Raw genomic sequence first — 25,171 nt, 5'->3', positions numbered from 1 at the left:
TTCCAGGGAGCAAGACCGAGGGCCGGGACTTCCCATCCCGTCTCCTTGGATGGAGGGAGGGGCCCCAGGGCACAGGCTTCTCCGCCAAGGGGGGAGGTCCACACTGAGAGCCTGGGGGCCCCGCGGGTGGGCCAGACAAGACTGGGACTCGGGCAGCAGCCTCAGAGGCCCCTGATGCCGAGCCCCTGGGCAGCGCCGGGGGAGTAACCAATCGGCGCTGTCTTCCCCAATTCCTGAACCCTGAATGACGGTCACTACCCTTTCCATCACTTTGGGTGTCCCTCTCAGAACCCTCTGCCCGTCCCCCTAGAGCTGGTGTCCAGCAGACACTGGCCACTGTCCCCCAGTGAGTTCAGTCCAATGCTCTGATCTTCCACCCCAGGACTGACATTCTGCTGTTAGATTTACCAACGGCCAGACCATGGGTCTCACTCGTCACTAACTTGTAGCCACTGGACCCTCGGTGTCTTTTTCTAGTGTGTTTACTCGTGACCAGGAGTCACTGAACCCGATCAGTGAGCTTGGCGTCTGGTCCTCGGTGGAGCCTTCCCATGCCATGTGACTGCGCATGACCCCTGTTGGCTGAAGGGGTTTGAACCTGCCTCTGCGGCTCGGCCCAGCCCGGCACTGGGCCCAGGTCGAAGCCTGATTTCAACACCCACACGCATGGGTTCGGAAGGCCCAGCTAGTCTCTCGGGTGACTCAGGATACAAAGTGGCCTCCTGCGTTTGAACGGCTGCTGGAAGACCAGGGCCTCTGGCCTGTCACGGAGATGGAGCGGTACCCGTGCACACGGCTCCAGCTAAATCACACAGCGTCCGTCCACCCCAGGAAAGAGCCTGAGATCCGGTGGCTCTGGTGACCTGCAGAGAGGGTGGGGGAGGGAGTGGCTTAGGAGGACTTCCAAAGAGTCCCAACGCTCGGACCTGCGTGTGGTCCACGAGGCCACCGGCAGGTGTCCGCTGGTCGCAGGCCGGCCCCCCGGCCCACCCCGATGTCCTGGAAGGAGGGGCGTGAAGCAGAGCAGGCTCTCGCCAGTCCCCCTCAGCTGCGAGTCACCCCCCCCACCCCCCCCCGCCCTGCACGGCGACTCAGACAGAAGGCTGTGCTCTGTTCTCCTGCAAGTTTCTTCCAGGCGTTTCCCTGGCCTCACCAAGCCCCTCGGCTCCTTTCTGCTCTGGAGGCTGAGAGGGGTGGGTGGGGCCTGCAGCCAGCCTGCAGTAGGGTCTGTTCTGAGCCCCACCCACGGGGAGGGGATGGGTGGGCTGGAGGTGGGGGGGGGTGTGCTGGTCCGCAGGCTTCCTCCTGGGGACAGGACAGGGCCCACGTGCTGGTGTGCCGGGGTCAGTGCCCTTGGGTCTGGACAGGAGCCTCAGAGGCGACAGTGGGCCTGGAGCAGAGCCACCGGGGGACCCACCCCACCCCGCTCACTGCACGCCCATAGCTGGGAGGGTGGAGACGGGGAGACACCAGGAAGGGCTAAGACTCCACCAGGTCGAAAGGAAAGGCAGTGCTCCAGGCTCGCTGGTCCCCAGAGGAAGAGCCACACGGTCACGCCTGCGGAGCAGGGCTGGCACCAAAGGCCCCTCAGACCCGGGCGGCCAAGCTTTGCCTTGGGGGCCCCAGGGGCGTGGACGGCCAAATGGCCTCTCCCGGGGACCCTGGAGGGTGTGTGGGGTGCACGAGGCCTGTCCTGGAGCCCCAGGGACCCCTGTGCTCTGTCTGGCCTTAGTGCCCCTCGGAGGGGCCCAGGGCAGGATGGTATCGGCTGCCCTGCTGAGGCTCAAAGCCAGCTTGTCCAGGGCCTGTGTGCATGCATGTGTGATGGGGGGGGTCAGCTGTGCACCGGGCACTCACTCCACCAGGCGGACAAGGCCTCCGGCACGTCCCTGATGGGGCCCGGACAGTGAGCGGTGCAGACGGCCGGCCGTCGACAAGCCCGAGGACCAGCAGTTCCCAGGCCCCCAGCCCGGCAGAGGGCAGGCCCTTCCGGGCCCCACCCTGAAGTCTGGCTCTGCTGATGGCCGAGTGTACCATGGTTGTTTACGGAGAACCGGAGCAAAGACAAACATCCTGGCCGGGGCCACACCCGGGGAGCCAGCTGCCTCCCAGAAAGGCCTTTTAGGGAGGCGGGGGTGGGGGTGGGTCGGGATGGGGCTCGTCCTCCTGCAGGGCTGCCTTTGGGCGCCCGTTCACCCGCTGCTCACAGGGCTCGCAGTGCCCGTCATCCCCGAGCACCAGGCTCCGTCTCCAAGTGTGCCTGGCCGTCGTCAGGGCTTCCGATCCCAGGTCAGGGCTGGGGCTCCGTGGCTGGGCAGCCTGGGTAAGCAGCTACCCTGTCCCAGGAGGACAGACCCAGGCTTTGCTAAGTGGGGCCACCAGGCAGTCGGGGTAACTGATGTGTCACCTGGGCCACGGTCCATCCTGCCCCCCGCACCTCCCCATCCAGCCTCCACCCTTGCTGTGCACAGTGGGTGATGAGGCTCTCGGACGGCATAGCCAAGGCCGGATGCCGGGAGGGCGACCTGGAAACTGAGATCCCCAGGGGTGTGGACACTTGGGAGGCTGCATGGGCTCCCCGTCCCCGTGCAGAGGGTGCCCCCGCAGATCCAGGACCCACTGGCGCCCTTGCTGCTCTCCCCGAAATGCTGGGACAACCCCTGCAGCAGGCTGCTGGGGCTCCACCCCCCTCCACACAAGGCCAGCACCCCCACCCCATGTTTGCCTCCCTCACAGGGCTCATGGAGGCAGGACCCCGCTCTTCCTAAGGGCAGAGCCTCACTACAGCACTGTGTGGCTCCCGGTGGCCGGTCCCTCCCCCTGGCCCTCCAAGGCAAGGGCGTAGGGGCCCAATGGGCCAGGCTTCCACCTGCCACTGGCCAGCCCTGCTGGCTCCCCAGTCCCCCGCCCACCCAGGAACAGCCCTGGCTCTCCCAGGGGGTCCTTTCTGCCCAGCACCAGAACCTGCTGGGTTCTAACCCGACAGACCCGCCAGGAGGTCCCCCGGACGCCCCTAGAACACACGTCTGCTTCAACACTTTATTTCCTTTGCGGTGGGACCAGTGAGAGCTGGAAGCATCGCCGGGCTGTGGCCAGCAGAGGTCACGGTATTTGGCCAGGGGCTGGGGCAGGAACTGCCTGGCAGGTGATCGCGTTTAAAAAACCAATGAAACACAGAGAAGGAATCACTCACCACAGACACAGGTAATGTCTTGGTGGTGGTGGAAATGTCACGAAACTGCCCCTCGGACAGCACGGGCTTATCCTCTTTAAGCCAAGACGCCGGAGGAGATGGCCAGGTGATGTGATCTTGCTTAGAGCCTTTCCTTCTTAGGAGAAGCTTCGGTGGCCAGCTGCCTGCTGGCGGTTTGTAGGCCCCGCCTCTCCCTGCCCCACTCCCAGAGGCCCAGGGAACCAGAGCCCGGCTCAGGTGGTCCTCACACAACTGGCAAGACTCAGGAGCCCCTCGGGCCACGTTCGCACCACACACACCTGGCGCAGCGCTGAGGTCAGGGTTCATGGTTGCCACACACACCTGGCGAGGCGCTGAGGTCAGAGTTCATGGTTGCCACACACACCTGGCGAGGCGCTGAGGTCAGGGTTCATGGTTGCCACACACACCTGGCGAGGCGCTGAGGTCAGGGTTCATGGTTGATTCTTCTTCGTGGCCGGGAGTGGTGGGCAGAGTGAATGGCACAGAAAAGAGGCAGACAGGCACCTCATGGAAGGGAGGGCTGGAGTCCTGAGCAGGACACCTTTCTCGATCAAGGGCGCTGAAGGCCAAGGTCAGTGGTCTCTTCCCTGAGTGGCAGGTGATGTCCCAGGGGCTAGGTAAGCCTCCTCAGGACAGCTTTCACCCAGAGTCCCCAGGGCTGTCTGCTGAGGTGGGGGTCACCGCCCCCTCCACAGGCAAAGAAACTGAGGCTCCGTGGCGGCAGAGCACACACAGGAACGGTTGGGGACAGGACCAAAACTGGGCTGCCGATCCCTGGGTGAGTGCCATCCTGAAAAGCTGTGCTGCCTGTCCCGTATAGGGGGCTGCCCTGCGGCTTTGCAACTTTGGGGGAAAGGAGCTGCTAGTTCCGGCGTGTCCCTCTGAGCAGGGACAGACACTCTCACCACCACCGGGGACGCCTTGCTGGTTGGATCAGACACACAGGGCTCACTGCTCCTGGGCGGCCTGGTTCCGGGGTCTCCGGGGGAGTGGCCAGCCTCGGGCCAGACCAGTGGGCTCCCTAGCGTCCCTGCAGCCCTGGCACAGCCCATAGGCCATTCTGGGCTGGCCTCCGGCCCAGGCTGCACCCCAAAGCCAGGTGCCCTGTGACCGCCTCCAGCCTCCCTGCAGGGGGAGGAGAGGTGGGGCAGAGGGTGGAGGTTTCCCACGAGCACAGCTGGGAGCAGATTCCCATCACCCACGGGGCTGCCCCTCCCAGTTATTCCTGCCAAACCGGAATCGACAAGAGAGCCCAGGGGGCCCTCCAAAAACTGAGGGGAGGACCAGGGCACCCCCGTCCTGCCTCACCAGGTTCCAGTCTTTGCCCCTTTCCCTACGTCTGACCGTCAAAGGGTGGGGCTGGGTCACCTCTGCCAGCCACTGCCATGCAGCTCGGGGAAGGCCCTGTGTCCCATGCAGCTGCCGGTCGCCGAGGCGCTCCAGGCAGGGCTCTAACGGAAAACCCTGAGGACATGTGGTTGGGGTCTTGGGTTCAAACACCTCCACCCCCAGACACGTGGCCACTCAGCCCAGCACAGGGCTGCCCCTTCCGGGCTGCTGGCCCTCCTTCTGCAGGCGTGGGCTGGCCCGTCCCTACCCCACCCACCCTCCCCGATGGCCTCGGGAACGACTCTGGTAGCTGTGAGCTCCAGTTCTTTCTGGCTGGACTTGGGTCCGGAACCCCAGTGCGTACACAAGGTCCCCTTCCCAGCCCAGATCGCAGAGCGCCAACAAGACCCCAACCCAACCACCTGCGTGCCCTCCACCCCGCTGGGCCCAACTTCCTCCTCCCCTCCCTGGGCCCCCACCACGGGTCCCCTTCCGACCCAGCAGGCACGCGTCAGAGGCACCCAGGAGGCCTGGGGACGCTCGCGGTGATGGCACGGACACCAGCACAGGGAACTTAGGCATGCGCGCACACGCACGCCAGCCAACAGCATTAAGTGTCATTTTAAAAAATGGGTTAAATAAGCAGCATCTTGGAGAGCCTCGGCGCGGGCTGATTACGCCGCCTGCGCGTGCTGGTGGTGGGAAGGCCGGACGGCTAATGACTGAATTATCACCCCAATGCGTGTGCGGCTGGGGACGGTGCTGGGCGGCAGCTGCCTCGGGCTTTCGGCTGGTTTCCTCTAATTGCTTCCAGATGAAGGGAGCCCGGTGGGCAGGCCTTCCCCGGCCCACACAGCCAGGGCTTCCAAACTCCTGCCTGTTCTGAGAGGCGACCTCCCAGGGCCCACTGAGGGTAGGGGTGGCACTTGGTAGAGGATCTTGGGGAGCTGTGGGGTGAGGGGCTACATTTGGGATAAAAGCTTTGTTCCAGGACTCTCCAAACGAGGGGATCCCTGCACAATCCCCGCCCCCCACCCAGCAGCCCAAAGGCACAAGGTATTGCAGAGCAATGCAAGACTCTGCCACTGCGGCCCAGGGTGCGGGGCAGGGGCGGAGGGCAGCCTCTTCCTCTCCAGGGGAAGACCTGCCCCCAGAGCAGAAGGCAGGCCCCAACTGTTATTTGGACCAGGCCCTCCTGGCAGTGGTAGGGCTGTATCGACCGCCCAGGTCCTCCGCCCTCCCCGAATTCCCAGGCCTGCTGGGTCATCACACCGCCCCTCTCACTATGGAGACAGACGGTCCACTGCCCCCCTCGTGACTTGCTTTGGCCAGCGGGATGGCGGCAGGTGTGGCTTCCGCCAGGGCTTGGAAAGGCACCTGGACATTTCTGCCCGCATCTTTGCCCTGGCCCACGCTGGCCTGCAGGACAGGTGCAGGGACACGGGGCAGAGCCGAGAGTGACCTTGACTCTGGCAGGCACCCCTCTGGGGCTTCACAGCAAGCTGACCCAGACCCGAACGGCCCAGCCCAGCTGGCCAGACTCTCGTGGCAGACAAGTGGGTGCAGTGTGAGGCCCCCAGGGGCTGGGGCTGCTATGCAGTCACTGTGGCCCTGGGGAGCTGACGCCCTGATTTGCTCCCGGGAGAAGACTGCCGATCGGCACGGACCCTGATTCATGGTGGACTTGGACGAAGTCCACCCCCACCCAGCCAGGACCCCTGCGGCTGGACCAGCACGGTCAGCACCCCAAGATCTGGGCACGGTTGGAGACCCAGGGTGGTCTCTCCAAAAGGCTCTTGGGCAAAGGGACCAGGAACTTGGAAGGACAGTCCCCTTGCCTGCGGGAGGACCTGGGCTCAGGTTACAGTTGGGGGAGTCTGCTCACTTCCTCCTTCCTGCCGAAATGCTGGCTAGGAAGAAGCTCTCAGGTGGGGCTGTGGCCCTGTGACCTCACTTCCCGGCACCTCCTCCCCAAAAGTGGCTGGAGGATTCAGACGTCCTCGCTCCCAGCAGTCCGTGTTCTGTGCAGGTGGTCAGGAGTTCTGCCTGCCCTGGTCTGCCCACGTCCGAACCTCGCGGAGGAGGGACGGCAGGTTGGGAGAGCCTGCCTCCGACCAGGGAGCAGAGGGGCCCGGACTGCAGGCTTCTTCCCTGGATCCCACCACCTGCTATCTTCAAGTGCCTTTGTCCTGGCCAGTCTGTGAACACACTACCACCACTTCCCCCAACACAGTGATTCTCTCAAAGGTTTTGCACACACGCCCGTACACACCCCCCTCACCCACCCAGCAGCCACCCCGCCCCACATTTGCCACAGTTGACCTTAACATCAAAGAACCTCATGGAGACGTTCCTCACCTCGGGAGGAAGCCAGAGTTTCCAACATGTCATGGGCAGGTGGCTTCCTTCACAAGGCAGGGTGTCCAATGTCTACCTGGACAGTGTGAAAGCCCCCAGCTTCTCGAACCACCCCTCTCTATCTGGAAACCAGTGGGGCATTTGTTCCTGGAGGCAGGTGTCTCCTCAGGGCTGCCGCTTCGGCTGGGGAAGCTGTGGGAAGCGCTGGCTGGTGCAGGGAGCCAGGCCTGGCCAAGAGGTGTGTCCAGCTTGCCATGTTGGGTCTGGGCCTGGAGGGGACCCCCCTCCTGTGCTGCTGCAAACGCGGGCGGTGGTGGGTGGACCGGACCCGCTTTTCCTGTCTCTGCCGTCCCCACTGCCAGGCGGTGCCCTGCATCTGTGAACAGCGCTGGGGCGCACCCTGGGCCTCACTGGGATGCATCAGAGGAGGGCGCCACGAGGTGCCAGCCTGCCGCGTCTCCAGGTGGAGGGGCTGTGTGTTCCGGTCCCACCGTTTCTCGGGAGCCGACTTCTCTCTGGGTGGCTGTCAGGGCTTCGTTCTCTCACTTCCAGACTCTGCTTTTCGTCGTTAGTATGAAAAGGTCCCCTTCATGGTGCCCGAAGGTGTTTCCCTTACATTTCGACCATCCCTGTCCCATCCACGCCCATCCCCACCCCCTCCCACATGCTTGGGACCATGGTGAGGTCCCCTCAACCCTCGCCAGTGCAAGGGGCCTGACCTATCTGCGGAAACCAAAGCCTTCCCGAGGAGTCTTCGGGCCTTTCTTGCATTCTCCAGGGGGCTTGGGCGAAGGCGTCTCCACTGTGCCCCCATAGGGACAGCTCTCCGACCCCGGGTGGTGGCCCGTGCACTCCACGGCGGGCATGTAGCCGCTGTCCCACATGCCGGTCCCGCAGAGCTTACACAGGTCGTGCAGGCTGCAGGGGACGCGGGGCAAGAGACGGAACTGATAGAGCAAACTCCTCGCCTGCAGAGAGAGGGGACAGGCAGTGAGGAGAGGCGGGGGGACAGCGATGGTTCCCATCTGTGGGCCGCTGGTGTGCCAGGCTCCCCCGAGCCTGCCTCGGCCTCCCTGGCTCCGGGCTGTGAGTGAGGCACCCCTCGGTGGGGAACTTGTCTAACTGCCCCGGTCATCTGTTCAGTCCCTTGGGAAGTGAGGCTCTTGGGGCACGGCCACGTGGGTGATGGTGCTGATGGCTGGGCCCTGGTGGGGAGCTCCCAGAAGCTGGGGCCAGCAGTCTAGGTGGGGCCTGAGGGGAGGCGGGGCTGTATTAGTGAGGGGGCGGGGCCAGTCCCTCACCTTCCTGAGCACCAGCTCCCCATTCATGTGCATTGCCAAGTTCCCAAAGTGCAGGAGCATCTGGTCGGTGGCCAGCTGCTGCTCGATGACGTCATCCCCGTAGACGGCCACGATGGCCACGCAGATGAAAAGGTGGAAGTAGTCCGTCTGAGGGGTGCAGAGGGTGGGGTTCAGGTCAGGTTCCTGATCCGGCTGTGGGCCCTGGCCTGCAGGTGGGGGCTGAGTGTGGGGGTGCAGGTGAGGCTGTCGGGGTGGGTGATGGGGCCCCTGGGCAAGCCACAGGATCTCGCCGGTCCTCAGTTTCCCCACCTGCAAGGGCCAATGTCAGTACCCATGACAGTCAGCACTGACAGGCTGCTGTGACACCCAAGGGGATGACATTGGCTCTGGCCTCCCACGGGTTTCTGGGACTCTCCTGGAGACCCCTTTGGGGGCTTGCTGTTTGGGGAGCACAGAAAGCCCTTCATCTGAAGGCCTGCTGGGGCTTGTTTTAACGGCTGTTGGTGAGAGTCTTCAGTCACAGCACGTGCAAACGCTGGGTGACCGCACACTCCAGCAGCTGGGGCAACAAGCCAGAAAGAAGGGGCCTCTGGCGGCCACCCACCAAATACCCAGGCTGACCGTCCCAACCCCCACCCCAGAGGTAACTCTCAGGTTTGTTGCTGAGAAAGGGGGAAGAAGGTCCTAACTGAGCGAGCCCGGCAGGCCCCTGCTGGTCCGGGTGGAGCGGCAATGCCCAGCCCGCCGCAGGAAGCCTGCACTTGATCTTGACCCTGGAGCATCCTGCCTGCTCCGCTGTCCGGACGCTCTGTGGGCATGTGCACTTTGATTCCAATGCGTTTCCGGGAGCAGAGGAAGGACAAGGAGAACCGGGAAGCCCGTGTTTAGTCTCCCGGCGTCCACCACCCAGCCAGGTGGAGCCAGAGTGCGGGCTGTCGTTACCGCAGCCAAAGCCCCGAGAGCCCTGGAGAGAGCACCCCCGGGTGGCTAGCCCCCCCCCCAGCCCGGAACCACCCGCCTGGGCTTGTTGGGGCTCAGCCTGAGCCTCTTGTGGCTTGTGAACTCCAGCAGGTGGGGGAGACGGCACAGGGCTCCAGGAAGGGGGGTGTCCAGTCCCTCTCAGAGAGGATCGTGGGGCGGAGAGGGCACCGCATGCCCTAAACCCAGCTGGACAGCAGTGCAGGACTAGCTGCAGGCCCTGGGACATGGCCTGGGATGGGCCGTCCCCGGAGGCCAGCGAGCGAGCAGCAAACGCTTAGAACAGAGCTTCTCTCCCTCCGGGGTCACCACCTAAAACGTTAAAGGCACTGCCGATGGTGACCCCCAACCCAGAGCTCACTCCTGATGAATTAGTGTACCCCTACCACCCTAATTTGGTCAACGAGAGGAACCAAATGTGGCTAAATTTTGTCCGAAGCCTGACAATGATGTGACCTTGATTTGTGGACATCAGGTCGGGAGAGATGTCCCCAGGGGCCTCCCCTGGGAATTTGTACCAGATGATGGTGACGGGGTCTCTGTGAAAAATGGCCCCACCTCTCGGGCGAAGCTCAGCCTGTACCATCGGCCTAAACAATGGTGCAACGCGGGCGGCCACGTTGCTGTCGGAGAAACATGCCCTGAGGCCTCTCGAGGCAGGCGTGATCAGGGACCGCCCCGGCCGGTGCCTGTCCTGACCGGTGGATGTCCCCCAAACGTGCGGGTGGAGGGAGTGGGCACCCCACCTGTCCCCGTGGGTCGGGGAGTCGAAGCCGCGAGGGCCGCCGCAGTGGGGACGGGTTGCGCAGAAAGGGTCCTGGCCCCCTCGCGATGCGTCAAACCCGTTTCGTTTTAAAGGCTCACGATTCAAAGAGACTTGCCTATCCTTTGGCATCGTCAGCTTGTCGCTCCTTGGGGCGTTAAAGCTGTGTGACAGGGTCCGCAGCACTGGGCCCCGGGGGATTTGCCGGGGAGACACTGAGTGCCGGAGAAGGCTGGGGAAATCAGCATGACTGGCGGGGGGTGGGGGGGGGGTGGGCGGGGGCAGGCTGGCCCTGGGCACTCTGGCAGGGAAGTGGGGTTTTGCCCTGTGGGGTTTCTCTGAGTGGTCCTGAGGGGAGAAGGTGGGTGGGCACCTGCTCCCGCCCGTGGACACCAGCATCCTGGGCTGCAGGGGTGGGCCTGTCTGGCCCCAGAAATGTCCTTCATGCTGACTGGATGTGACAGAGACGAGCCTGGCACCAGAAGGCGGTAACGAGGGCAGCCGGTGGGTGGTTTGCATTGGTTTCAACTCCTTGGGGGGCGAGCTGCAGGTCTGAAACTGGCACGCCCGTGGGACAGCAGGTGGTGGCAGGGTGAGGGGCCAGCCTGGGGCTGGTGGAGGGGTCGGGGGGTTTCTGAGGAGGGGGACCCCGGAGGAGGTGCATGGTTATGTGGGCCCTGGCCCCCAGGAAGGCGGGGTGAGGGGGAGTGAGGCCTGCTCCGGGGCGTGGTCCTGGCCGCCCCGCCGTGCCTCGCCTCACCTGGTAGTGGGCCCAGCAGGCCTCCCAGACCCGCAGGGCCTCGGCCTCGGGGAACTCGCGCTTGAAGCAGAGCAGCAGCCAGCGGTGGCAGAACAGCATCTGAAGACCGTCCTCGCCCAGCGAGACCAGGTGCTGGTAGAAGCGCGGGTGCATCAGCCGCAGCAGCTCCCGCAGGTACAGCTGCGGTGAAGCAGGTCCGGTCAGCCCTCGGCCCTCAGCCCCCGCCCCCGCCCCGGGGCCCTCCTCCGGCCGCCCCACCCTGGAGCACCACCTATGTGCCAGGCCACGCTGCACCTGCTCACTGCGTTCCCCGCTGGACCCCGACCCACACCCGTCTTTGCCGGTTTATCCCAGATTGGAGATCGAGCAGGGGGCCCTGCTGTGGGCGGTGGGCTGACCAGAGCTCCGTGCTGGGAGGACCCCCAGGCCGCATTCACCCTCGGGGGGGTGATTTTGACATCCCCTCCTTCCTGGGAACCCAGGGCCCATCCACCTTCCACTCAGACCTCCAAGTCCCACCATTTCCCGGGGCTGACACGGAGCAGGGAGGGGCGGCCCTGAACCCCAGGGCGCGCCATCCCACACTAAAGGTCCCCACCCAGTGACGTGGGATGAGACCTCGGCTGTTTGCAGCAGTGCCTGGCTGCAGCCGACGACCTCGCCAGCACCACTGGAAAATCAGTCTCCAGTGCGTGACACGTCACAGGGCCACATGCTTTGTGAGTTCATCGGAGGCCAGTGGCGTCAGACCTGGTAATTGGCTCCCCAGGTACCACGAAAACCTGACATCAGGCAGAAGCCAAGGGGAGCCCACTGAGCTGGCAGCCCCCCGCCCCGCCCCGCCGGGCATCACAGCCTGGGGCTCAGTCTCAGTGACTCCCTGGCTCCTCCCACACAAGCAGCCCTTTGTCCCACTCGCCAGAGACAGGAGTGGGGCATGCAGGCCCCTCGTGGGAACTGATCCTGCGGGTCCATCCCCACAGGCCTCATTCTACAACTCGTGGCCCACAGCAGGGTCAAGCCCACAAACGTGGCTGACCCCTCCTCACGGACGCCCCCGAGCCCCTAACCAGGTGCCCTCCCCATCCCATCCACACCCCCCTTTCCTGGCCACCTTGGCCTGACCCCTCTGCTGTGCTCTCCTCTCCCAGCCACAGAGCCCGGGGGCCCCCAACGAGCTCCCTGCCTCGGCACCGGGGCCCTGCTGCTCGTGACACCTGTGGCCCAACGTGACCTGGCCACGCAGGGCCACTGCCCAGGACGCACGGGGCAGCCAAGTCTCGGCAGTGTCCAGGGCCTGACCCCTGCGCAGTGGAGTCGATCTGCCCACCGGCCTTATTCCCCAGCTGTACCCCCCCACCGGCTCCAGCACCCAGCCTCCTCCCCTCCCTGTCCACTCCCTGTCCACTACTGGGGAGTTGGGGCCACTGCCCACTGCCCACTGCCCGCTGGCCGGGACCTGGAGCCCCCGGATGCTTATTCCAACTTTGCCTGCCCCTCGGCCCCGGTATTCAGTGCTGCCTGGCCTGTGTGGGTCACAGGAGGCTGTGGAGCAAAGGGGGCTGCCCCGGGCCCTGCAGGGAAGGCCGACGCCCTTGGGAGGGAGTGTGTGACCACTGTCTGGTGGGCCTCAGTGTGGCTTCGGGAGCCCTGGGGACCCTGGCATGGGCCGCCGTATGTAGTAGGTGAGAGCCACCAGGGAGGGCCCCACGCTACCCAGTCTCTGAGCCTGCTGGGATTGTGGGGTGGCGATGAAAACAGGCACCCTAAGACCAGGGAGCAGCATGCGGCCCTTCCCCAGAGGCCTGGGCTAAGCCCCCACACCTCATCCACAGCACCTGCCCCCGCTTTCCCGCTGACCCACAGCAGTCACGGCACACGCAGCCACCGAGACTCCCCACCCACGTCCAAAAGGCAGCCTCACCAGCTGCTTCTCCATGTCCTCATCCCGAGGAGAGCTGACGAAGATGGTGTTCTGCATCAAGCCCACAAAGCACCAGAAGGTGTCCGACTCATCCAGGACCTCGGCCAGGATGGGTGCCACCAGGTCCGACATGCCTTGGGAGTAGCCGATGGCTGGGTTGTACACTGCGTAGTTCAACAGGATCCTCCTGGCGGCACAGCCCAGAGAGCAGGTGGTCAGCGAGGGTGGCCATGACATGCCCACCCTTGCTGTCCTGACCGTGGCATGTCGCCCGGGGCCGGCAGAACTCCGGGCTGGAGACCCCGGGCTGCCCGAACCCTTGTCCTTCGCCTCGACCCCAGGGGCACCGTCTCCCAGCCTTGGGAAGGGTAATGGCCTGCAATTAGCCACTCATGAGGCCTGGAGTGGGGAGGGGGGCCGGGAGGGTGTGCGACTGATTTCCTTAACGGTCGATTGCCTGTGACAAAGCAGGGGTCGGCAGGCACATTTTTATGGGCTAATTTTGAGCAACTATCTGTCAGCAGCAGAATGTCCAAGATGCCAGCCCTGCTCAGTTTGGCTTTATCACCTGGGGGACTGCCCACTGGGAGACACTCAGGCAGGCTCGGCCCTGGTTCTTATGAGCCAAGCAAGGCCTGGGTGGATGCCCAGGGGATGGTGGCTTTGCTGACACCCTTGGGAGAGACCTGCGGGCTTCCCCGGGACACTATGGCCACAGAGGCTGAGTGGAACTGCCTAAAGCAGCTAGTGATTCTCTGCTTCTGGGGTGATTGTGTGAACCCCGCCCTGCGCAGCTCAGGAGCTTCAGATGCTCATCCCCGCCCCAGAGGGTCACCGGAGGCCGAGGCCCCAGGGGTATGGCAGGCACCTCATGCACTCCACGTTCGGATTGCCTTCGCCGCGGAAGAACTGGTTGCTGCGATCCGTCCGCACCACATCCTTGTCCACGGTGAACTGCACGTTCCGCCAGAACGCCCTGTGCTCCTCGGGGGCCATGGAGAGCCTGCGCCGTCCCACCGGGCGCCCACCGGGGTCAGCGAGTGGCAGGTGCACTTCCTTCCTCCCCACTCCTACCATGGATGGGAACTGGGGACCCTCCGTCTAGTCTCCCCTCTGACTCCAGGGTGGCGGGAGTCCCCAAGGCGGTGCCCAGCACAAGCGCAGCCCCGGGAGGAGACATGACCGCAGCCCAGGGACCTACCAGGCCCAGATGGACCTCAGCCATCCTGGCTCCCGCTGGGCCCCTGAGCTGCCCCTGACCCCTCGCCACCCCAGCGTCTAGTAAAGCCTGCTGAAAAGAATGCTAAAACTGAGACATGAGAGCTAAAAGGAGCCTGGGATAATGAGGGCAATCACGGTCTGGGGAGAACATTCTCGAAAGAGACGGTGGGGATGGGCCGCAGGACACATCGGTGCTGACTTGCCCCTCACATTGCCTTTCCGAGTGTCCCTCCCCCGCGTTCGAGCGGCTACCTTTTCTGCTGGATCTCGGCATATTCCTTCCGCTTCTGCGCCCGCAGCGCCTCCCTCTCCTCCGACGTGGACTCGTGGCTGTAATACCGCAGCAGGAAGGGCCAGACCTCCCCCCGGATTGACACATCAATGCCGCCGAAGAAAATGGCCTGGAGGAAGCGGCCGCGGTTTGGGAGGGGCCGGCAGAGGGCCGCTCAGAGCGCCCCCAGATCCCGGGAGGGCTGTGCTTTGGTGGCTTGGCTGCGCCTTCTGACAACTGATGCCTTGATTCAGCAGCCGCAATTTGCACTTGTTTGGAAGGGGAAAGTGCGGGCCCTCCATTCCCATACAGGACACAGCCAGGCTCATTTCAATGTCAATGCCCCCCCGGGGTGGCGCTCGGGAACGTGTGGTTCTCACGTCACGGCCTAATCCGCGGGTTTGGACGGGCTGCATTTCACCGCGCGCTCTTCCAGACAGGCGGAGGCTGGACGCCCGCACCCCACGAGGGCGGCTGGGATTGCCGCCGACTGGAGGGGACCGGCCCCGCCCGCCCCGCCCCGGGCGGCCCCGCCCCCGGAGGTGGCCCGGCCCCGCCCCCAGAGAGGGCCCCGCCCCCGGGCCCGGCTCCACCCTGCGGGCGGCCTCACCTTGCGCAGCTTGTACTCTTCCTCCACCTGGCCCAGCTCGTTCAGGTGCCGCAACCAGGCGGAGACGTCCAGCCTGCGGTACATGCTCTCCTCGGGGTGCGTCTCGGAGGAGGGCAGTTTGGGACGTCGGATGGAGAACTTCATACACGTCTTCTCGTCGGCGACCTGCTGGACAGCAGGACAAGGGATAGATGAGTGTGCAACCACAGGGGTCCAGGCCCGCGATGCTCTTGGGGGGGGCGGGGCTGGGAAAGCCGCTCCCTCTCTCCTGAAGGGAGAGGGGCCCCTCCCCTGCATACACCGCCCTGGGTGGCAGCCGTGATCACACGCAATTAAAATGAAAATACCTTCATCTCACACACGTTGCTCCCCCGGCCCTCGCCTGGCCCCCTGGCTGGCTCCCACCCACCGCCTGCCCCCTCCCCCAACTCTCCCTCGACCCCCAGCCGCAAAATGGAATTAATGCCTCCTTGGGCCCAACTTCCCTCTGCCTCTGCCGGAAGGGCCTGCAATAAATTACATGTGATTGGCCGCGTACAAAGGGGTCGCTGTTCGGCGGGCGGGGAGCCCGCCCGTCAGGCTGTCTCCACGGGCAGTCACGAATCCAGGGCAAAACTGCAGCTGACATTTAATTCAGAAATCAAAGGTTGTTCGGTGTAGGGAAAAGCCAGGCTACTGTAATAAGGGAAGCCAGCAGGAGGCTCGGTGGGAAGGAAGGGGGGTTTTCCAGTCGGCCCCATTTCTAATAAGCACATACAGCATCTTAAACAGATAATTAAAGAGCGCTTATTACATTTGCATGGAGACTGAGCAAAATATGGCGGGAAGCCTTGTCAAAACAGGACTTTCCGAGTGCAGAGCGCTGGCGTGACAGGCAGGCCTGGGCACTGGTTTCCAATCCGGAGCTGCGGCCCCATCAGCCACTGGCACCCTGGCTCGCAGCCCACAGACCTCGGGCGAGAGCAGGGAGGTGCGGGGTGTCGTGGACCCCGATGGAGGCCGGAGGGGGCTCGGCGGGTCTCCCTGGACCTGCCCGTGCGGCGGCTACCTGGTCTCGGAGGCGGGTCTCGGCACAGTACTTCCATTGCTGGAACACGTCCGCCAGCTTGTCCAGGCCGCCCCGGTGGAAGTGGAGCACCTTGTACTGACTCTCCCGGCTGGCGACCACCAGCTGGCCGCTGGTGCAGGCCTCATCACTGCGTGGCCGTCGCAGGGGGAGGAGAAGGGATGGAAGTGTAAACACGGGCTTTTATTTCCAAGTATAATCAGAGCCCACTATCACTGACCTCGGAGGCAGGAAACAGGAAGTCCCTGTGGAGTTTGGCTGCTGGCTGAGAGGGGGACCGAGTTGCGGCCCAGCAGACGCCAGCACCCCTTTTTGCTGAGGAAGGCAAAAAAGCTTGCTCCCTCCTGGGAGGGCAGGGGAGCAGGGCTGTCCTGGTTAGCTCCCCAGGAGACCGGCCAAAGAGGCCTCGGTGCCGTCCCTTCTCTTTGGGGGTGGGGGTGGGGCAGGGTGGGTTCTGTCCTCGGAATCAGACTTTGAAGCCAGGTGGGCGGCAGTCAGCCAGCCTCCTCCTGGGCTTCCTCCAGCAGGCCTGGGCGGCCCTCTGGGGGCCCTCCTGGGAAACCACTGCCAGCTACCAGGGCCACCAGCTGACCCTGGCAGCCCTGCCCCTAGAGGCGGGAGTGTGGCTCTAGGTCTGCAGACCCTCTGGGGTGACACTCCTGCTTCTTCTGAGGGTCTGTGGTTGGTGCCACCTTGTGCCTCCCAGGAGGGACCCGAGGTTGCTACTGGGCGGGGCAGTCACAGGGAGGGCCCGCCCATCGCAGAAGAAAGGGCACCTCCTTCCAGAAAGCTCAGAGCAGCTAGGTGGGCAGTGGGGGCAGCCTGAAGCTACCAGCTGGGCTTGTTCCCCGACCCCTCACACCAGGGCCCCAAACAAAAGCTGGCGGTCACCACCCTGACGGCGGAAGGATGAGTTTGGGAGCCACCCAGACCCACTTCCTGCGGGGCCGCCTTCATGGGTCCCACTGCGGATGACATCATGACGCCAGCGCTGCTTAGGGGCCCACCTGCAGCAGACCGCCGGCTCTCACCTGAAGAAAAGGCGCAGGGAGCGCATGTGCCCCAGGTCCACGCGGAACACGCCGCAGATCTGCTCCAGGGCGTGCGTCCGCTGCGGCTCATCCCAGCGCGGCGCCTGCAGGAGGCCAGTGCTGTCCGGGAACTGCAGGTGGGCGTCCACGCTGGAGGGGGAGCTGGGGGAGCAGGTTGTGGGATGGCCACTCGCCTCTCTGTCCTCGAAGCCCAGGGGGAAGGACAGGGAGGGCGTGGCGGAGCCATTTAAACACGCCCACCAGGCTCAGGTGCTCGTGGACACGGCCGGACACCGAGACTGAATGGCGGGGAAAGGAACGCACGCCCAGGAGTCACACCCAGTGGTGTTCACCTGTGGGCAAATCCGGTTCCGCCTGGTGACAAGGTCATACCGACCAGTCTTTGCTGTGTGGCCTTAGGCAAGTTACCAAGACTCTCTGAACCTCTGTTTTCTCCTTTGCAAACTGAGGATAATAACTGGATTTTGCATAGACTAGAGGTCTGTGGATGGCCGGTGCTGGCCCCCAGCCCTTGGGGCCTTTTCCCAACCACCTTAGACAGCACGGGGCTTCTGTTGGGGTGCAAACTGGCCCCCTATGTCCCTGAGAAAACGCTGGTTCAGTTAAAAAACATTTGGGTTATTAATAGTATTCATGCGAACAGTGAACATTTTTAAACACTCAGTATGGGCCTGGGGCTGGGGCATCCACTCCTCACGTGCTGTGGCCGTCCTCACAATAACCCCAGGAAATGGGTAGTATTAGCCCCTCCACTGCACGAAAGAGGAACTGAGGCCCAGAGAGGCTGAGGAACTTCCCCGAGGTCACACAGCCAGCAGGTGGCGGAGCTGGGGTTTGAACCCAAGCTTTGGGGCCCATGCCCTCACCAGCATATTTTATGGTACCTAAGTTTGAAGTTCAGCAACACAACCCCATTTATTCTGCGTTAACGAGAAGATGGGTGAATGGTTTAGAGCCCTGGATGAAGTGTGCCTTATCCTGCGGATTCAGTCACACCCCAGGCTGAATGAAGGTGGTCTCGTGGGATTCCGTGAACCTCGGTCACAGCGAAGGCACGCTCCCACCGGGGACAGCAGCCCAGTGTCTGAGGAGACAGGGCCGCCACCTCTGTGCTTTGCCGTCCTGCCTCAGCCCAGAGCAGGAGTGATGGAGGTGACAGACCCCAGGACCCTCTGCCCCCAGTCAGCACCGCGTCACCGAATGAAGCTACGCCGGGTTGTCTGAATGCCATCCCTTACAACTCGGGGACGTCCCGGAGGACAAAGGCCGCCTGTCTAGGATCCCAGCAGCTTCCGGAACAACACAGGGCCCGGTGTGCGGGCCCAGGCGGCTCTTCTTCCTGCCCTGCCTCAAGGAGTGGGCCCAGCCGCACCCTGCGGGCACCCGGGCTGTCCAAGGAAAGAGACTGGGGTGAAAACAGGGAGTCGAGCGGGAAGGTCAGCAGATTAGGTGAACCACGGTGGCTGCAGGGAAACTCGACCCAAAAAGGCCGAGGGACTCGCCCGCCTTCCCGAGAGGACCCTGACCGGGCTTCACTATGAGATCACTTTGCAAAACGAGGCAAGTCGCGGGTCTGAGGACAGCCCCCACCAGGCCGCTTAACAAGGAGTTTCATAATCTGCTTACTGAGCAGTGAGGCCCCAGTGGCCGGGGGAGTCTGTGCTCAGCCTGTTTCCCGCCGGCCGGCCCGTCCTGGGCTCGCCTCCAAACCCAGCTGGAGAGGGGCCCTCAAAGGGTGGCATTATTTCCAGCCTCTGCCCCCAACCCCCACCCCCCACCATGCCGCACGCACCCAGCACCACCTCCAACTCCGGCCTGCCCTTCCCAACACGCTGTGTCCCGCTCAACCCTGTGGGGCAGGTCAGGGGTTCCAGAAACCGGATCCAGGGCGGAGACTCCCTCTGACAGGCCTGGGCGAAAACCCCTGCTCTGTGGCCGTGGCCATGGCCAGGGGGACTGGTCCCTGGTCCCCGGCGGGGAAGGAGCCCAGGAGAGACTGAGAGAGGGAGACACAGAGAGACGGCCCCACACACCTCCCTGCAGCAACTCGCCTCCAGGCAGAAGGCTGCTTAAGCCCTTTCCAGCTCCTTAGCGGGGAAACTATTTGCATGAATTAATTGATTGATGAATTAATTCAAGACACTGTGTTTGGGACCTGCAGCCTGGTTTCTGCACGTTCACCCCAGAGTGAAGCTGATGGCGCCTCCGTTGTCCGCGCCCAGGACCTGTCATGGCGGGTGACTGCTTGGCCAGCTGGGCCATCTAGGATGACACGTGTGTCCCTCAAGACCAGCTGCCGCGTGGTCAGGGCCATGTCTTGGTGGTGCCCGTGCCCCGGGCTCCTGGCACAGGCAGGCATTCGAGACCCATGCCCGGGATGAGAATGAAAACTTAGGAGAATCCTGGAGTTAGAGAAAAAAATTATGAGGAAATAAAACCTCAGGAAACTGGAAATACATGCAGTTTCAATTTTTTAAATCTTTTTCCACATGTGGAGCGATTTGGTGTTAGAAGTATTCGTGTGTGCTTCATGCAATTTGGTTTGTTCATAAAATTATTATGTGTGGCCCACGAAAGCTAAAAGGATGGTTTATGCAGCTAATAACTCCTGACCCGCTGCAAGAAAAATGCTTTGTAGCTAAAGCTAGAAGATGCAAAATTTAAAAAGTGTCGCGTTTCTCGGTTTTTGCCCTTTTCTGAGGGTTGCCAAAATGCAACAACAGAAACAGAAGAACAAGCCCACACTAGTGCAGGAGACGGAGCAGGCCAGCTCCCTCTCCCTCGGAACCGGCGCAGCCACCGGCCCAGAGCTGGGCCCAGGGGTGGGGACCAGAACTGGCCACAGAGTCCTTGCAACTCGGCCTGTCCAGAGTGTGGTCGGCCTGTGCGCTGCCGAACCTGGGTGGTCCGTGCAGTGGCTGTGGTGTGAGGGACGCTCTGTGAGCCCCAGGGCGGCCTAGAGACCACGGGAGAGAGACCCAGCTGCCATTCGGCACAAGGGCCCCCATAGCCTGGCCAGAGGCCATCTCAGACGCCCTGCCCCCAGCCACGCCAGGAGCCCAAGCAAAAGCCCGACTTAGCCACGCCCAGCCAGGAGATGCGCAGGCAAGTAAAAGGTTATTGCTGTGAGCTGCAGCATTCAAGCCGCTCGTTACGCAGCAATAGAGAGCTGATACACACACCCACGAAGTGTCTGCTTTCAGGGAAAGCCGGGCGGGGGGCGGCGCAGAAGACACCTCCAAAATGACCGAGTTGTAGTTCTCAAGGTCAAAGAGACTTGGGGGCCAGATTTTAACATTTTCAAATAACCAAACTCATCAATTTGGACTTGTTTCTCCTTGTTCCGAGACTTCTGAGTCAGCAGAACGACAAGTGGACGGAACTCCAGTGGGGAGCCCCAAACACTGTCCTCGGTTAAGTTATCAATCGATTCGCTCATGCCCATGATCTCCCCTGCGGAGCCGGACTGGGCTTAAGCAGACTTCCGCTGTCACTCTGTCACTCCCCCTCTCTGTGTCTCCCCAGAGACCAGGGACCAGGGGCCAGCCCTCCCGGCCACAGCCCCGAACAGGGGCCTTTCAGTCACGAGTCCGATCGGGGGAGTCTGCACCCTGGATTCGGGTTCCGGAACCCCTGGCCTGCCCCACAGGGCGAGCGGGCACGGCGCATTGGGAAGGGCGTTGCCGATGTTGGAGGTGGTGCTGGGTGCGTGCGGCGTGGTGGGTGGGGGTTGGGGAGAGGGGATGGAAGCAGTGTTGCCCTTTGGTGGCCCCTCATAACTGTCAGAACTTGGAAACAACCAAGATGCCCTTCTGTATTCTGTAGGCGAGCAGCGAGGCCAGATGACAATATACCGCGTCACCAAGCCCCGAAAAGGCCTGGGAGAAACGTAAAGGCAGACGCCCAGGTGAAGGAAGCTGGTCTGGGAAGGGGGCGCACTCTGGGCGCCCACCTGCCTGACGCCCTGGAAAAGGCAAAGCTATGGAGACGGAAGAGACCGGTGCCCGTGGGTGCGTGGGGGGCGGGGCGAGCAGCTGCAGCCTGGAGGGTGAGTAGGGCCCCGAGACTCCCCTGTGGTGACGGGTCCACGTCACCCTGCATTTGCCCACGCCCACAGCACGCACGGCACCGGCAGGAGCCCAGTGCCGACCGGACGCTCCGGGCCACCGGGCCGTGTCCATGAAGGTGCGTTCACTGCCGCAGATGCACCATCAGGCGGGGGAGGCTGTGCAGGTGTGGGGGCCGGAGGGCGTGGGAGCTCCACGCCCTCTGCTCCGTCCTGCCAGAAACCCGAGACTGCTCCAAAAGAGTCAAGTCTGTTAACAGGAAACAAAAGTGAAAGCACCTATAGATGACAAGGATTAATGTCTTTAATGCGAAAAAAGTATGTAACTCAAAAAGAGGAAAATGGATGTCCGACAGAAAAAAGGGGAAAGGACAAGAAAAAAACAAATCCCTGGAGACTAAACACCAATAACTAGAGAAGTGAAACAAATGGGAATGGAAGCCACACACCACGTGGGGGCCGCCTGGGAAGTGGGCAATGATTTTAAAAATCACAGAGTCTTGTGTGGGTAAGGCTTTGGGGAAGCAGGTACTCGTGTGCCGAGGGCGGGACTTATCCCGTTAGACTTCGCTGGATGGCGATCTGGAAACAGGATGCCAAGGGGTTAAGGTGCAGCTCTGGCTGGTGTAGCTCAGCGGATTGAGTGCGGGCTGCAAACCAAAGGGTCGCCGGTTCGATTCCCAGTCAGGGCACATGCCTGGGTTGTGGGCCAGGTCCCCAGTGGGGGACACGTGAGAGGCAACCACACATGGGTGTTTCTCTCCATTTCTCCTTCCTTTTCCCTCTCTCTAAAAGTAAATACATGAAATCTTTAAAAAATAAATAAACTTTGTTTTTAAAAAAAGGCTTAAAATGCTCATTATACGTGTGGACCCTTTACTTTCATTTCTAGGCATCGATCCCAGGAAAATAACCAGAGATGCCCGTGAAAAACACATGCGTGAACTGCCTGAAAAAAACATCCCACGCTCATTGGTGGAACAATGGTCGTCAAGCGAGGAAGGGCGAACCGACAAAGGGCGCCCACGAGCACGCTGCAGTCCCTACGGGCTCCGTGGGAAGGGGCCGAGCGGCTTCCCTCTGCGTCGGGAGGAGGCCAGGACAGCCGCTGTCCCCGCGGCCGCTCCCGATGAGCCGCGTGAGTAAGGCAGGAAATGAAGTGCATGCAGGTGGGAAGAGAGGAGGTAAAACTGTCCCTCTGTGAGCACGACGTCACTGTTCATGGGGAAAACCCCAGGGAACTCACGAGACGGCTGCGAGAACGAACACCCGGATACAGCCAGATTGCAGGGTGAAAGGCTCCTGTGCCGACATCAGGGGCGTTTTTAAAGGCTAACGGCGCACAGCTGGGAAATGTGGTAAATGTTTTAAATGCCATTATAGTAGGAAAAAACCCTACATGAAATCCTTAGAAATAAGTGTGACATGTGACATTCAAGACCTTTCTATAGAAACACGCAATTCCTGGCTGAGAGACAGGAGAGGACGCCCAAGCCAACTGGGAGGGCGCCACGTCCCCGGGGCCCAGCAGCCAGGGCCGGTGGGAGGGTGGGCTGACCGAAGTGTCTATATATTCTACACTGTCCCCGTCAGAATCCAGCAGGACAGGGGGGAGGGAGTAAAAACTGACAAGCGGACTCCAAAATTCACACGGCTGTGAAAAATTCCTCGAGTAAGCAAAGCAAGCATTTTTTAACAAGGAGGGACGTTGGAGGATGTACTTGATTTCGAGACCTTCTGAACCTTCCGGAACGAGGCTGCTTGGTGTGGGTAACAAAGGTAAGACATTTAAATTGGTGGGACTGCACAGAGAGTCCAGAAACAGGCAAACGCCAACACCTGATCGTGGACGAAGGGACAGCGGAGAAAGGACGGTTTTCCACCGACCGCGTTAGTGCGGCTGGGTCTCTGTGCGGGGAAACGGTAACCGCCCCACCCCCCCATGTCATACACGAAAACGACCTGGGTCGCAGGCCTGGATGGGACACTGGAGCTGCAAATTCTCAAAGAATCCAAGAGTAAAAAGCTTTTTGACCTTAGAAGAGGCCAAGGTTTCCTACAACTCAAAAAGCACAGGCCGTACAAGAAGTGATTAATTAACTAAGTAGGAAAAGAAAAACCCTGGTTTTTGAAACACGGCAGCGAGGAAACCCAGGTGCGGAGCAGGGCCCGGGAGACGGCCTTCCCCACACGTGTGCCCGGTAACAGACGTGTGTCCGCGCCACGCACGGGAACGCCTCGGCTTCAATTCACTGCCGGACTGAAGCTTTCTCGGGCGAGACACCAAAAGCATGATCCGTAAAAGGAAAACACTGATCATCTGGGTAATTTGGCCTTCGTTAAGATGAAAAACTTCTGTTCCCTGAAAGACACGGTTAAGAAAACAAAGAGACCAGCCACAGACTGGGAAAAGATGTTTGCAAAACACCTCTGGTAGGGAATCTGTGTCCGGGACATGGGAAGGACACTCCAGTCTCAGCAATAAGAAAACCAAGAACACAATTTAAAAACGGGCAAAGGATTCGAAAAGACACTTCACCAGACAAGCTGGCGAACAAGCACGTCACCGGGCGTGAGGGAAATGACCATGGGAGCGCAAGGCAGCACAGAGACACGATGCGACCCGTGTGCATTGGTGTGTCACAATTACCATGCATTGAGCTATGTTGTATAAATATGGGAAGAGAAAAGGCCACGGGAAGACAGGTCACAGTGACACACACTTGTGTGTTTAAACACCTGAAACACAAGTGACCGAATCAGCACGGATGGGGGTGTCTGCACCCTCAGCCCAGGGCACCTGGGGCTGGGCCCCTCCCCCGGCTGGTGCGGCTCCGGCGGGCTCCCCACCTCGGCTGGGCCTCAGTCTCCATCTGCGCAAGGGGGCGCCGAGGGGAGGGGACGTGTGCAGGGACCTGGCAGAGCAGGACGGACCTGTTCAACCCGGTAATCACCCTTGGCTGCTGGAGAGTCAGTCCCTGGAGGGACGTCCTGGGCCCTCCAATGCACCCGTTACCCCCTTCACTCCTCGTATGTCAGGCTCCAGAGTGACTGCTGCCCCTGACCCCAGCCACACCTCTGGGACCCGCTGAGGCCTCGGTGAGCGTGGGGTCACATGGGACATGGGACTTCAGGGAGACCCTGCCCCAGCCCCTGTTCCTTGCACCCTGGTCCGGGGGACCTCTCTGGGGCTTGGTTAAGCAGGAGGGGGATGGACTGGGGCTGTGGGCCCCACCTCTGGGTCTCTGGGTCTCCTTCCCATGGACAGTGAGCACCCCCTTCCCACACCCCCCACCCCTCACCCTTCCCCAGCGTCCGTGCTGCCAGCTGATGGGCCCGCCTTCCCAGGGACGGTGCCGCAGACATCTCTGTACTCTCGCCGTACAGGGACTCGGGTGGGTGACAGGGGAGTCTCACTTCGGCCCTTAACTTTTGTCTGTGCAATGAAGGTGATGGTGGCCGGACTCCACTTCCAAGACCTCATCTGGCCCTCAAATTCCAGCCATTTCTGAAATGCCACTAGGCTGACAGGTCCGAGGAAAACTGCAGGCGTGGCCGCCGGAGTGAACCTCACAGGCATGGGTCAACCCGCCCGCTGGGCTGGACGCAGCCTGCTTCCCGCAGACCACAGGGCGACGTCCGGGTGGGCTGGCCTCTGAGCCCCCGGGGCGCACTCAGTGAGCCCGGCCAGGGCACTAAACCTGGGCCATGGTGCCCCTTTCACCAACAGGGTGCGTGTTACACGCTTTCCGAGACCTCGAATGCAGTGGTCAGGCCAGAGGCCCCCAAGATTCCGTCATTCCGGCCCCTGAAACCTGCGGTTGTAGAGCTCAGAGGTGTCCTCAGCCGCGGGTGCAGGCGGGCCGGTGGGCAGGTGGAGCAGGACATAAATCAATCACACCTCTCCGAGCCCGCAGCTGGGCGCTGCGCGGATGGGGGGACAGCGCCCCACCCGGCGATCGGCTCTGCCACACGTCCCTGATGCCACGTGAGCTCACGCTAATCACGGAGGGTGTAAATCAGGGGAGGGAGCGAGCAGGCACATTACTCAGGTTTATTACCCACGCAATTTAGGAAAAGATAACCAGGCCAGCCCTGGCTTCTCCGCTGCGTGAGGAGGGCGCTGGGCGGGCGAGAATGCTCGGCCCGCAGGCAGACAGGGCGCCGCATCACCTGGGTGCTGTTTTTATTGTCTTTTTTTTTCTGAGTCAAAGAGAACGACGTCGTCGGATGTCTGAGTAAAACGAAGAACAATTTT

General features: G+C 62.1%; 1 protein-coding gene across 5 annotated transcripts in view; it reads right to left on the bottom strand.

The window, feature by feature from the left end:
• Positions 1-5,832: 5,832 nt before the first annotated feature.
• The window catches only part of TBC1D16 (TBC1 domain family member 16), a 55,665-nt gene continuing 36,326 nt past the window's right edge, over positions 5,833-25,171 (bottom strand). The window contains exons 4-13 of one of the 5 annotated variants that reach the window (XR_005069110.1): positions 16,827-16,988; positions 15,778-15,925; positions 14,730-14,897; positions 14,101-14,249; positions 13,496-13,630; positions 12,628-12,814; positions 10,704-10,883; positions 8,203-8,349; positions 6,757-7,869; positions 5,833-6,715 (exon numbers count right to left, since the gene is read on the bottom strand). Coding sequence is in view for 4 of the 5 variants with exons in the window: in XM_037064036.1 (XP_036919931.1) it covers positions 7,621-7,869; positions 8,203-8,349; positions 10,704-10,883; positions 12,628-12,814; positions 13,496-13,630; positions 14,101-14,249; positions 14,730-14,897; positions 15,778-15,925; positions 16,827-16,988 (1,525 nt within the window). In the remaining variant the exon portion in view is untranslated. Of the gene's footprint in view, positions 7,870-8,202; positions 8,350-10,703; positions 10,884-12,627; positions 12,815-13,495; positions 13,631-14,100; positions 14,250-14,729; positions 14,898-15,777; positions 15,926-16,826; positions 16,989-25,171 lie in introns of all 5 variants that reach the window. The other 4 variants (XM_037064036.1, XM_037064065.1, XM_037064057.1 and 1 more) reach the window with 4 other exon arrangements.

Source organism: Sturnira hondurensis, unplaced genomic scaffold (assembly GCF_014824575.4).
Source record: "Sturnira hondurensis isolate 20B ecotype Veracruz unplaced genomic scaffold, ASM1482457v3 Scaffold0001221, whole genome shotgun sequence".
NCBI classification, from domain to species: domain Eukaryota; kingdom Metazoa; phylum Chordata; class Mammalia; order Chiroptera; family Phyllostomidae; genus Sturnira; species Sturnira hondurensis.
The sequence above is the reverse complement of the archived record's forward strand: the minus strand, read 5'-3'. Positions and strand labels throughout refer to the sequence as shown.